This window comes from Micromys minutus (genome assembly GCF_963924665.1).
Source record: "Micromys minutus genome assembly, chromosome: 12".
Taxonomy (NCBI): domain Eukaryota; kingdom Metazoa; phylum Chordata; class Mammalia; order Rodentia; family Muridae; genus Micromys; species Micromys minutus.
In genome coordinates this window covers 46,026,946-46,038,978 of record NC_137981.1, presented here as the reverse complement: position 1 = coordinate 46,038,978, position 12,033 = coordinate 46,026,946, and the positions used below count along the sequence as shown (strand labels likewise).

Genomic DNA, 12,033 nt, shown 5'->3' with positions numbered 1-12,033 from the left:
TCAAAGTACCAGATGGGGAGAGAGTGGTCTATATCTTATCTAGGCAGTCAGAGAAGCTGTGGGTGCCCTTTATAGAAAGTGGGTGGGTCTAGAGACCTAGGGCTACAGTCAGTCCTCTTGTAGCCCAGACAAATTGTTTGCCATAAAGTGGACTTTTAGGTTCGCTTACCACCCAAAGAGAAGAGAACAAAGTGACTGTAAGTTGATGGGACATTAATTTGCTTGATTAATCACATCACTGTGCCAGTGTGATTAGTACATATTATATACCTTAAATATATATAATATACATTTAGAAAAAAATATTATAAAATTAGAAAAATGTAGAACTTTGAAATTCTGAACTGAAGCCAGGCCTGCTGGCATGAACTTAAAATCTCAGCTACTTGGGAGGCTGAATGAATTCAAGGCCAACCTGGGCTACTAAATGAGACCCTGATTCTCTCTCTAAAAAAAAAATACAGAAAAAAAATCCTAAAAAGTGTATATAAACAATGATAGTCCAATTGAGTAGACAGGCCTTAATAAGGGTCACACAAGAAGTCAAATATTACTTTCAGGTCCCCCACTACTCTGAAATCTGTAGCTAAATTATAATGTACAGTTATACATATTTAAGTTTTAAAATTAATTTAAACTTACTTTCTACATATCAGTATCTTGTAGATAGGTGTGCTGCCTGCATGCCTGATGTCCCTGGAGACCAAAAGATGATGCTTGGTCCCCTGATACCAGAGCTTTATATATATATATATATATATATATATATATATATATATATATATATATATATGGTTGTGTGAATTCAGCCAAGATCCTCTGGAAGAACAACCAGTTTCTTAACTGCTGAGCCATCTCTTCAGCCCTAGCTATCTATATTTTTAAAAATCTATGTGTTCAGCTATAATAAACCATGAAATGTTGAGATATCACTTTAAAAACAAAATACTAAGCATTATATCTAAAAAGCAAAAATCAAAAAATAGCAAATAGGAATCTTGAAACCCAAGAGGAAAAAATATTGATTTGCAAAATCGAATCAACTGAATTTAAACCCAACCAAGCCAAAAAAAAAAAAAAAAAAAAAAAAAAAAAAATTCATCCGGGGAAACATAGAGGAATGTTGATTGCATTGCTGAGTTTCTATAATTATACAGGTAAGCATTTGGATTATAAAACACCAATCAATGGGAATAGAAAAGAGAACATTATTGTAATTGCAAAATTGATCTCTCAAAAGCAGATGTGTCATTGTGATATCAACTGTGGTCCAAGAGACCCAACAGAGTACTTCCAGCAAGTCACCATGGTTACCTTTATGCTGAAACTCATGCTTTTAGGCAAACACTTAAGATTCATTGGTGCCTTGCCTTTTCTAGTTTAAAAAAAGGGGGGGGGGGAATGATAAGTTAGTTCACAATAATGTACTTACATTTAGTAAGTATTAGAAAGTTGTTTATTTTATGAGAAGGACTTTAAGACATTACATCCATAGGGACAATGCTGCTCTTTCGTCTTCTAACAAGACTCCGTGTCTGGGAAGACAAATGCCCCCGCAACATCCTCTTATTTATTTTGGATTAACTTTTTGTACCTCTTCAGCTCTGATTGCTCTTTTGAGAGAAGGAGAGAGCCTAGAGGATTTGATGAAGTTGTCTCCTGAAGAACTCCTGCTGCGGTGGGCTAACTACCACCTAGAAAATGCAGGCTGCACCAAAATCACCAACTTCAGCACTGACATCAAGGTAGGAGAACATCCCTGAACGTGCCTGCCGCAATGGAGGGGCTTCACGGAGTCAGTGGGTCGAGCACAGACGGCTGGGCGTGGTCCTGTTTGGAGCCACTTACTGTCTCCCAGTGGGTAATGGGCAGCTCTAGGTCTGGCCACACACACATCCATCCACCCAGAGTCCTAGTACAGCTTCAAAGGGGGATGAGTCTTGTTTTGAGTTTCAGTGATTGGAAGCTGATCATCAAGAGAACATGATGGTGCAAAGGAAATACTACTTTTAAGGTTAAAGGGGTATATGTAGAGGCTGGAGAGTTGGCTCTCAGTGGTTAACAGCTTGGGGACCAGAGTTCAGATCCCAACATTCACATAGGAAGCCTGGCATCCCATAAACCTTTCTAACTCCATCTTCAAGAGATCCAGTGGCCTTTTTTGGCCTCCATATATAAACAAGAAAGTACACCTGCACACGCATGAGCCTACATCATGCAGATATACACACGTGCATGTGTATACACACATGCAAATAACTCTTAAGACAATAAAGCGTATGTAAGATTTTAGTGTTTGTGGTTTTATAAGTGGTACTGTCTTAGAGGGTTTTCTTTTAAAATGCTAAATAAAGATGTCTTTCTGATTACTGATAATAGTGAGTAAGCACAATGTTAGTTACATGTCTGATATTGCCTTAAGTGCTTTTATCAGTGCATGATTGACTCACTGAATTCTTACCCCAAGCTCTAAGATAAGGAATTCATAAGTAAGAAAACAAATAAAAATTCCATAAAAGAATAGTCAGGAATGCAGACACGTGACCTTCAAGTTTATGAAAAGCTTTTATGTTAAGGTGATAGGAAGTAGCTATAATCAGTAACAGATGGATCAGGCTGAAACGCAACTAAGGAGTAGCTAAAATGCATTAAAGATCAGTCTCCATAGCAACAGAGTGATGAGGTGAGATACCAGCATTAGAAAAGATTTCAGTGTCCACTTTCCAAAACAGGAAGGGATGTTTCTCCAAAGACAAAGAACCAGGGGCAAGGTCACATGACCTGCCAAGAGTCCACCAGCCCTATAACTCTGGCTCCTGCGTCCTGTGGACTGATCTGGTGGCATTTAGAATTCTGCACATGTCAGGAACAGGGCCAATCAGGATAAAGCATGTATTTGAGAAGAGCTTCCCCCACCCCCATTCCTGAGCACATTTCCACTGGTTATCAACAGTCTTTTCAGCAGCACCAGCCAAAATGGGGCTTAGAGGAACCAGCCAGACGGCTTTTCCATGTGTGTTCAGTAATTCTGCCCCAATAGGTTAGAAAACCATGTACCCAAAATTAAGACTTCAGTCATAATAAATCAGTCCAATTTGTTCTCACTAAAAGGCACATCCTTAAAGTAATTAACCAGTTTAGACTTTGGGAAGGCCAGTGGGACACTTCCATAGTACTTGTGCCCGGGGTGTGTGTGTGTGTGTGTGTGTGTGTGTGTGTGTGTGTGTAGAGGGAGCTGCTATATATAGCACATGTATCCAAGGTGTGCACCCAGGTTAAAAATAGTGCGTCTCCTGAGCTTTCAGTATTTAAACTAAATTAAAAGTTTAGTTAAATAAATTAAAATTAACTATCTCAACCCATGAAGTGAAATTCTGTATGCTTTCATTGACTGAGAACAAATTTGTACTTTAAGATTATGTCTGTGGAAATTCTATTTGTCAGTAATTAAAGGATCCAGTGAAACTTCTGAATTCAGACCAATTTCAATTCTTTATAACCCAGGCTAGCTCTGTTTTCTAGTGTCTAGAGAAATACGAAATGGTGATATACCATGGTAATATTTCCCCTTAAGTAGTACTAAAAGACTACCCATTGCCTGTAATTCCAATACTTGGGAGACTGCATTCCAATCTGTGGGATGAGAACATTAAGTTCAAGGCCAACCCACCCATGGTGCATGATGAAGCCCTGTCACAAAAAGTGGAGTCGGGGACCAAGATAGCTCAGTGGCTGGACACTCGCTGTTAATCCCAATGACCTTAACAAGCCCTAAGACCTCCATGATGGAAGGAGAGAACAGACTCTAGACCGTCATCTTCTGCTTCTTCCAGATAGACTCATAAGTAAATTATAATTTGAAAGAACCATATGCTTGCTAATGTCTCAGCTATGTCTTTGAAATCTTCTCTGTTGCCAATTGTTGATTGTTCATTTGAATGTATTTTTAAACTGTGCTTCCTTTCTCTGTCGCCTTGTTTTTTTTTTGTTTTTGTTGTTGTTTTTGTTTTGTTTTTTGTTTTTGTTTTTTAATTAAACCTTAGCTGGCTGACTTCTACAGCAGTGTAAAGGTATAGACACATTTTCCTGTATACAATTTAACTCGTGTAAATAAGTTGTTTCTCTCCCCCCTCACCCCCAGAGGACAACAAAATCTTTGTGTTGCATTTTATGTTGGTCCTGGGATTTTTAAAAAAATTGTTAGACTCCTTTGAGGAGAGAACAAATCCAGTATGCAACTGGATGAAGGGAACCTTCTAGTTGAGTCAATGTATCTAGGCCAGATAATTGCTATATTCCTGAAGGACAGGGATAAGAAATTCAGTGTTTGCTTTTATGAAATGATTGTTGTGTTAAGTGTGCAACTAGCGCCACTGTCTTAATATTGTGACTTCTTAACTTTCTCTCAGGACTCGAAAGCTTATTACCACCTGCTGGAGCAAGTGGCTCCAAAAGGAGATGAAGAAGGAATTCCGGCCGTAGTGATTGACATGTCAGGACTGAGGGTAAGGCTGTGTCTATTGTCTTCAGAGAACACAGTGCTTTCTTGCTGTTGACTGTTCCTTTGTGCCAACTTGCCCCTGCTCTGCTTAAGTGTCTGTAAAACTAATGAATGCTGTCAACAATGTTTGATGCTAATTACAGAAAACTAAATCTGTACATAAAACACCAGGATAAGAAATGGATACTAATGAAGTGCCATGTAGCACACAGAGCACTTCTTTCTATACCTATCATTCCAAAGGCTCAACAGCATCAACCTGGGGCCAAAGATAGAACATCAGTTCTTTTTTATTTAGTATCTTTTATTTTCAATTGATGCATAATGACCACGAATTTATGGGTTATTTGGCTCACCTTGGCTTACCATTTCCAGTCATAGTCATCATAAAGGAAGAGGGCAGGAACCGAAGCAGAAGGCATGGAGGAATGTTGCTTACTGGCTTGCTCAGCCTACTTTCCTGTGTCAGCTGTCAGAAACACTTGCCTAGGGGTGGCACTTTCCCCAGCTGGATGGGCTCTCCCTCATCCATCATTATCCAAAAAATGCCCTACCATCCTCCCTCATCCATCATTATCCAAAAAATGCCCTACCATCTTGCCTACAGGCCAATCTCATGGAGGCGTTTTCTCAGCTGAGATTCCTCTTCTTAGATGACGTTAGCTTGTGTCAAGTTAACAAAGAACTGAAACTGACCCTGGGCCTTGGGTGGGGACAGTGTCACAAGAAAACTCATGAGATTTTGCTGTTAGTGTTTCCGGTGCCCTGTTTCCAGCTGTCTGTGGTTCACGGTACTTGGGAGAAAGCCCTGAGTTTCCCACATGTAGGCAAGCCCTTGACCATAGACTCACATCCCTCAGTTTACCACCCCATGTAGCACCAATCTTCAGCACATTAAAGTCAGTCAGCCTTAGCTTTCTGAACGTTGGTGTTTCCATGGACTTTACACGGAGCATCTTCTAAGGCCTTTTAATCTTTATATCTTTATAGAGTCTGATTACAAATGACTTGGGGATTGTCCTAACTTACTTGAACATGTGCTGCAGTCTTCAATCTGAAATTTGCCAAAGCCAAGTCATTATGGCCTATTTACCAATGGCAGTATGGAGGTTGATAATTACTTCGGATTTTAACCAACCTAATACGGGGAAAGTAATTATATAAGTCAGATGTTCTCAATTTATGACCGCAAATGGTCTGCTGTGAATTAGAAATAGGGATATAAATTATTCCTTTTTATCAAACTTCTTGATCATGCAAATCCTCATAAAGTCTGTGCAAAATAAACTATAACGAAAAGAAGCTTAACTACCGAGATAGTCCAATCAATGTGAATGATAAGATGTCAGCTTTTCCTGCATTTCTTTTCAAGAGGGCGATCTCATCTGGACTTGTTAACTGGGTGGGAGGGCTCTTGGAGTCAGTCATGCATCCTGTGACTTTGGGACTTGGGTGCATGTGGTTTGTGTAACAGGGAGCTATGGTGAGGTATCTGCTTGTGCTAGGCACTCCTTTGGCCCACTGTGAGATCTTACTTCTTTCTTATGTTATGCCTGCTCACATGCACACGTGACCCTTGACCCCGCCTTCTGGCATCCTTTTCGTTGCAGGAGAAGGATGACATCCAGAGGGCAGAGTGCATGTTGCAGCAGGCAGAGAGGCTGGGCTGCCGGCAGTTTGTCACGGCCACTGATGTTGTCCGAGGGAACCCCAAGTTGAACCTGGCCTTCATTGCCAACCTCTTTAACAAATACCCTGCCTTGCACAAGCCAGAGAACCAGGACATTGACTGGGGGGCTCTCGAAGGTAACCATAATGTAGCTGCCTAAGATGTTCGGGAAAAACTGCTCAGAGCTCTGTTCAATGGCCATTCAAAGATCAGCCCCGAAGTAAACACAAACCTCTCCCATGCATGTGCAGGCCATCAATTCTCCAATATACAGCACATAGAATAGATTAATCACGTCAATTATAGCCAAGCAGCAATAATGAAATATAATTATATCACATCCATTATACATAGGCATTATCTTTTGTTAACTGTTTGAGGGAAGACATCATATTTAATTATTGGATGAAATAAATTCTAAGCTCCAAAATCCTAATTTATATACTTATTGAACTAAGTTAATTCCTGGAGGCTAGAAATAGCCTCTGCTCACCATAAGAAGTGATATTTAACTTATACTAGGTTGTGTCGGCTCGAGCTTAACTTTTATTTATTTTTGTCTTTTCTGGGTCATTGGGGTACAGGAAAGCAGTTTAAAGCAGAATCCTGACAGTCATATTTTTACAAATTAAATTCCTAATATCAGACATGTAACCAGTCTTTCTTCGGCTAGCTAACGATTCTGGGGATATTTACTGATCCTTTTAAAAACATGAACTGATCTCTACATCAATACAAAAATAACAGAAGAATTAATTTTGAATGGATGCTAAGAACTCAAAAAAAGTTCACATGATTTATCTCCAAGACCCTTTCAATGGTGCCTTACTCTAGTTACTGACACGGTTTCAGTCCACACCCAAGCCTGCTGCTTTGGATAAGCCATGGTTTAGAGGTCCAGATCTTGAATCTGGGCATCAAGCCGACTAGTCAGTCAGTCATTTCTCGCTGCCACGGTTACTCCCCGGCAGGAAGTTAGTAACTCTCGCTTCAACTCATCATCATATTTGGTTTTTGTTTTTTTTTTTGTTTTGTTTTGTTTTGTTTTGTTTTTTAAATTTTGACCATCAAAACTAATGGGTCTTGAGTTCTACTAAGATATTTTCTGCCCTTCACTCTTAAGCTATTACATAAACAATACCAATAATTCTTCGTGATTGTTTTCTTTTCCCTTTCTGCTCTTCTGGACTCATTGTCTTGTGCATCAATTATCTTAGTAGATCTTAGGGACCTTCCCTCCATTCATCAGTTAAATGTGCTCCTCACGCCAGTACCAAGTATGGTCCCTTCTGCATGTTTCATATAAGTGCATGTCACCCTTCAGTAATTCTGCACACTGCTGCCAAGGCACATCTGGCATAGCTTTCATTATATCTCTGCCTTGCTCAAGAATTTATTATAGCAATCAAGCAGAAGAACCTGCAGTGGCTGGCATGGTATAATGCATCAGAGTAAACCGGCTACCATGCATGCAGAGAGTCCCAGGCCTGGCTGCAGCCTCTAGACAGGCTTAGCTCTGTGGCTACCCTGTGCAGATCCCGGACACATCGCTTCTCCGTGTTCTCTGTGGAGAGCTTGCCTACTGCACCCTCTGTGCTTCTGTTAATTCTTGCTGCTTTTATGTCTTAAGGTCTTCCAAAATGCTCTAATCTTTCTTCATTCCTATTTGGCTTTTTGACCCCAGAAAGCAAAGTGCAATTCCACACTTACAAATCTAGGCTAAGTTGCCAGCCTCCCGCATCTCACCAAGGACAGCAAACATAGCTGCCTCCTCTCTCAGTGTATCTAGCTCTCTCTTGGTGCCTCCAAATCTTGTTAGACGCTATAGAAATGCATGTAGAAATTAAATGGGGAAAACTAGCAGATTATCAGCCCACTTCTAGTAGTATCTGTTTGATTCCCTATTGTTCTTCTGTATTGCATCCATTGTAGATGAACTTAGATCATAAACAAGCCCTGTTCTAGGTCATGTATTAAGCAGTCTTCACTAACCTAGGTGAGACGAGGGAAGAGCGGACATTCAGGAACTGGATGAATTCCCTGGGAGTTAACCCTCGGGTGAATCATTTGTACAGGTAAGAACCGGGAGCTCATCCTTCATATGTAACATGGAGACACAGAAAGAACACCGGATCCCACACACCATACCATTGTGGTGTGTGTTTTCTTCCCAAATGTGTGCCTTGGTGAGATACAGAAGTGCCACAGGGCCTGCTCTGCTGACAAACCCATTCCCTCAGCTGTCACTGTATTAAATATGAAAATTATACCTCTGCAAAGTAACAAACGTGCTCATGATCTCATGAGCGGGCAAAACAGAGAGTGTTCTCTCAGTTAACGCCTCCTGTGCCGTGCTGTTGTTAAAGCTGTTTCTTTTCCTGGCTAAAGGCAGTTTTTGTCCGTGGAAGGGACATAGTCACCCGAGAGGGCAAACCCATCTCTCCGAATCCCAATTTCTACATCTTTAAAGATGGAGCTGCTCCTATCAAATGTCTAGGGTCCCCAAGGATGTTACAGGAACTAAGCGCCTCACTTACCACAGTCCGTGAGCAAAATGTTGGATCTCTGAGAATTCTGTGTGTTTGTTCTGTTCAGCGACTTATCGGATGCCCTGGTCATCTTCCAGCTCTATGAAAAGATCAAAGTCCCTGTGGACTGGAACCGAGTAAACAAACCTCCATACCCCAAGCTGGGGGGCAATATGAAAAAGGTAAACAATGATTCTCCCAGTGGGCCATGAGGCAGGTTGGTAGCATTGGCCTGCAAAAGCTCTTTGTGAGCACACTACCAGGTGGCCACGCTTTGTTGTGTGTTCAGCAGGTACTAACCGCAGCAATCAGAGACCTTATGACTAGTCAGTTACATTGAGCCTGTCGCTGCAGTTGATTGCTTATTTATAATTCATGTTTGATGTCTCTATGCATTATCATGAAAATTTTCCAATTAAGGTAATTAGAGAGAAAGCAAAGCCACAGGGTCTCCTCCTACCCAGCAAGATCTTCATTCTAATTTTCAAAAGAACTGGAGCTCCGGCTCACAGCTTGGCTGGTGCGCTTTGCCTACTGTCCACACAGTGGGAACATTGTTTCGTAACAATAGGGCTGGCACAGTGAGTTCTCACTACTCTTCATCTCTCTGGTTGTTTTTATAGTTACTTCCTGTGGGGGAGGGGCAGTGCGCACGCAAAAATGCTCACGTGCTACAGAATGCATGTGGAGGTGAGAGCACACCTCCCAGGAATCAGTTCTTTCCTATCATGTATGTTCCAGGACTTGAACCCAGGTTGTCAGACTCATTACAAGTCCCTTTACCTGCTGAGCTATCTCATGCACCTTCTGTGGTCCATAATAATCTACGAGTAGCCACAGGACTACCCGCCTACTTGCCTGTCCACTGTGTGTGCATAAGACAGAGAATATAATTCTTCCTGTCTGTCTCCAAAAATCTAGCTATTTGGGAAATAATCACAGACAGATCACTGAGGCTGGCTTGCTATGCACCGAAAATGCTTGCGAAAGTGCTCGAGGTAGTAAGTTTCTTCTACTTTTAATTAGTATAACTCATAGTGGTGCGGAACCAGTTGTTATTTGAGACGGTGTAGATCTGATGTTATTTGTCTTTTTTGTGTCTTTACTTTTGATCATCCTCTGATATTTATCCTAACCAAGGTGATGCCTAAGTCGTTTTCTTCCTGCCTGGTTCACAGCTCGAGAACTGTAATTATGCAGTGGATCTGGGGAAGAATCAAGCTAAATTCTCCCTAGTTGGTATTGCGGGACAAGACCTCAATGAAGGAAACCGCACTCTCACGTTGGCATTGATATGGCAGCTCATGAGAAGGTAACGTGAAGCACGGGGACAGACAAGATTTTTAGAATGGGCCATTTATCTAGAAACATAATATTTTCAGGAGAAGTGATTTAATTTAGCAAAACCATAACAAGTTAGATGTAGCAACTAAGAAAGTGCCTTTCAGTTTTCTGCTATTTTTTTCTTTTAATTTTTAAGTTTTTTTTTTTTTTTTTTGAGTTCTTATGAAAATCTACTGGGTTAATTAGTAGTTTAGATTGTTAATTTGTCTGAATAAATCATACTTGTATATTAATATATAGCGACCTATGTACCTGGTAATGTTCTTTGGAACATATTCTTTCTGCGTTAATATAGCCCCCACAACTTCTGACTGCCATACCTCCTACCACCCTCTCACCTTTGACTAATTTGTATCAACACAGTAAATTATTTTCATATATGCTTAAATTGCCACCATAGATTTTTTAATATCTGGAATCTTTCTTTCTAATAGTACAGGTCCATTGATAATGAATTGTTTCAGTTTCTATAAGCCACAAAAGCCCTTAATTTCGTTTCTATTATTGAAATATATTTTCTCAAAATGCAGAATTCTGTTCATGTATTTTTCTTTTAGTACTTTGAAAATAATGTTCACTGTCTTCTTACCTGTGTGTTAATCACAGGAAGCCTATTCCCACCCTCACCTTTTCTTCTCCGTGTGTAATGTCCTTGCCCACCTCCCACATGGCTTTTTTTAAGAGTTCTCTTTATCACTGGCTAAAAATAATTTGATCATGTACTCTTTATCACTGGCTAAAAATAATTTGATCATGTACTCTTTATCACTGGCTAAAAATAATTTGATCATGTACGTTGTAAAAAGACATTTCTTAAATTTGAGGGTCCTTGAATTATTGGGTGGTATGGGTTTAAACTTTACATCAAACTTTAGGTTATAATTCAAGTATTTGTTCTGAATTCACCCCCCCCTCCTTTCAGGACATCCTGAGTGCACACAGATTCACCTGAAGATTCTGTACTTACTGTTTACTGCCTTTATTTTTTGTTTCATTTCGGAAGATATAGGCCAGTGTGTCTGTAAGTCAATCTGTCTCTCTTTTCTCTCTTGTGTACTGTCATGTTCCATTAACTCCATTTAGTATATACATACATACATACATTTAAATATATATTAATTTCTATATCATAGCGTCTACATCCATACATCCAGAACTGTCAAATCTTCTTTTTTTTTTTTTTTTTTTTTTCTCTTTTATTTCCAAACTCTCATCTTCTGCCTGCCTTTTGAACATATGGATGTAGTTGTGGTGACTTCTTTTCTGGACTGTTTTTCTACTTATTCACTTTTATCTTCAATACAAGCCCCGTGTCTGCAGTCCTTTGCACGTTGCTTATGTTTCTAATTATGTGCCAAACCTTATAAGGCTTACTGTGCTCGGTACTCGATTCTTCTCCATTCCCTTAGCAATCTGTGATTTTGTTCTGGGTGGAGTTAGGTTCAACCAGGCTTCAGTCTTTTGAGGCTTGCCTTAAGCATAGCCAGGGCTCATTTGCTGTTATTAATGAGATACTAACCGAGCATGCCAAATGACGGCCTGCGTGTTATTGATTCTTCCCTTTCCGCTGGTGGGAACCAAATGATTTAAAGCCACACGTGAGCTTCAAGGGGTGTTCTGGCTGTTCTTTCCCCGTGCCTCACATGCATACTCTGCGCAATATGCAGCTTAAATATAAAGGAGCCCTCTGAAGATCCCTGGGGTTTTCTTTCTTGGTTATACTTTTTCCCTTCATGCTAATACTCTCCTATCTAAAATTCTGTACTGCCAATTCTAGGCTCCTTAATTTGAGTTCTGAATCCCACCTCAATATACAGGGCTGTTTTGCTTGGTTTTTCTCTCTGCACGCAGCTTGGTGACCTTCTGTGATAGGCAATCTTTCTTTCTTTTTTTAAATTGGATGTTCTCTGTGTTTACATTTCAGATGTTATCTCCTTTCCCCCAGTTCCATCCCCATCCCATTGCCTCCATGAAGGTGCTCCCTTTCCCAC

The 12,033-nt window shown here is 40.3% G+C and overlaps 1 protein-coding gene across 1 annotated transcript in view; it reads left to right on the top strand.

Annotated features, from left to right (window-relative positions):
- Positions 1-12,033, top strand: part of LCP1 (lymphocyte cytosolic protein 1) — a 55,433-nt gene that overhangs the window by 30,341 nt on the left and 13,059 nt on the right. The window contains exons 8-13 of the mRNA XM_080925889.1: positions 1,603-1,745; positions 4,410-4,505; positions 6,112-6,307; positions 8,167-8,245; positions 8,766-8,880; positions 9,877-10,010. Coding sequence (XP_080782015.1) covers positions 1,603-1,745; positions 4,410-4,505; positions 6,112-6,307; positions 8,167-8,245; positions 8,766-8,880; positions 9,877-10,010 — 763 coding nt within the window. The remainder of the gene's footprint in view (positions 1-1,602; positions 1,746-4,409; positions 4,506-6,111; positions 6,308-8,166; positions 8,246-8,765; positions 8,881-9,876; positions 10,011-12,033) is intronic.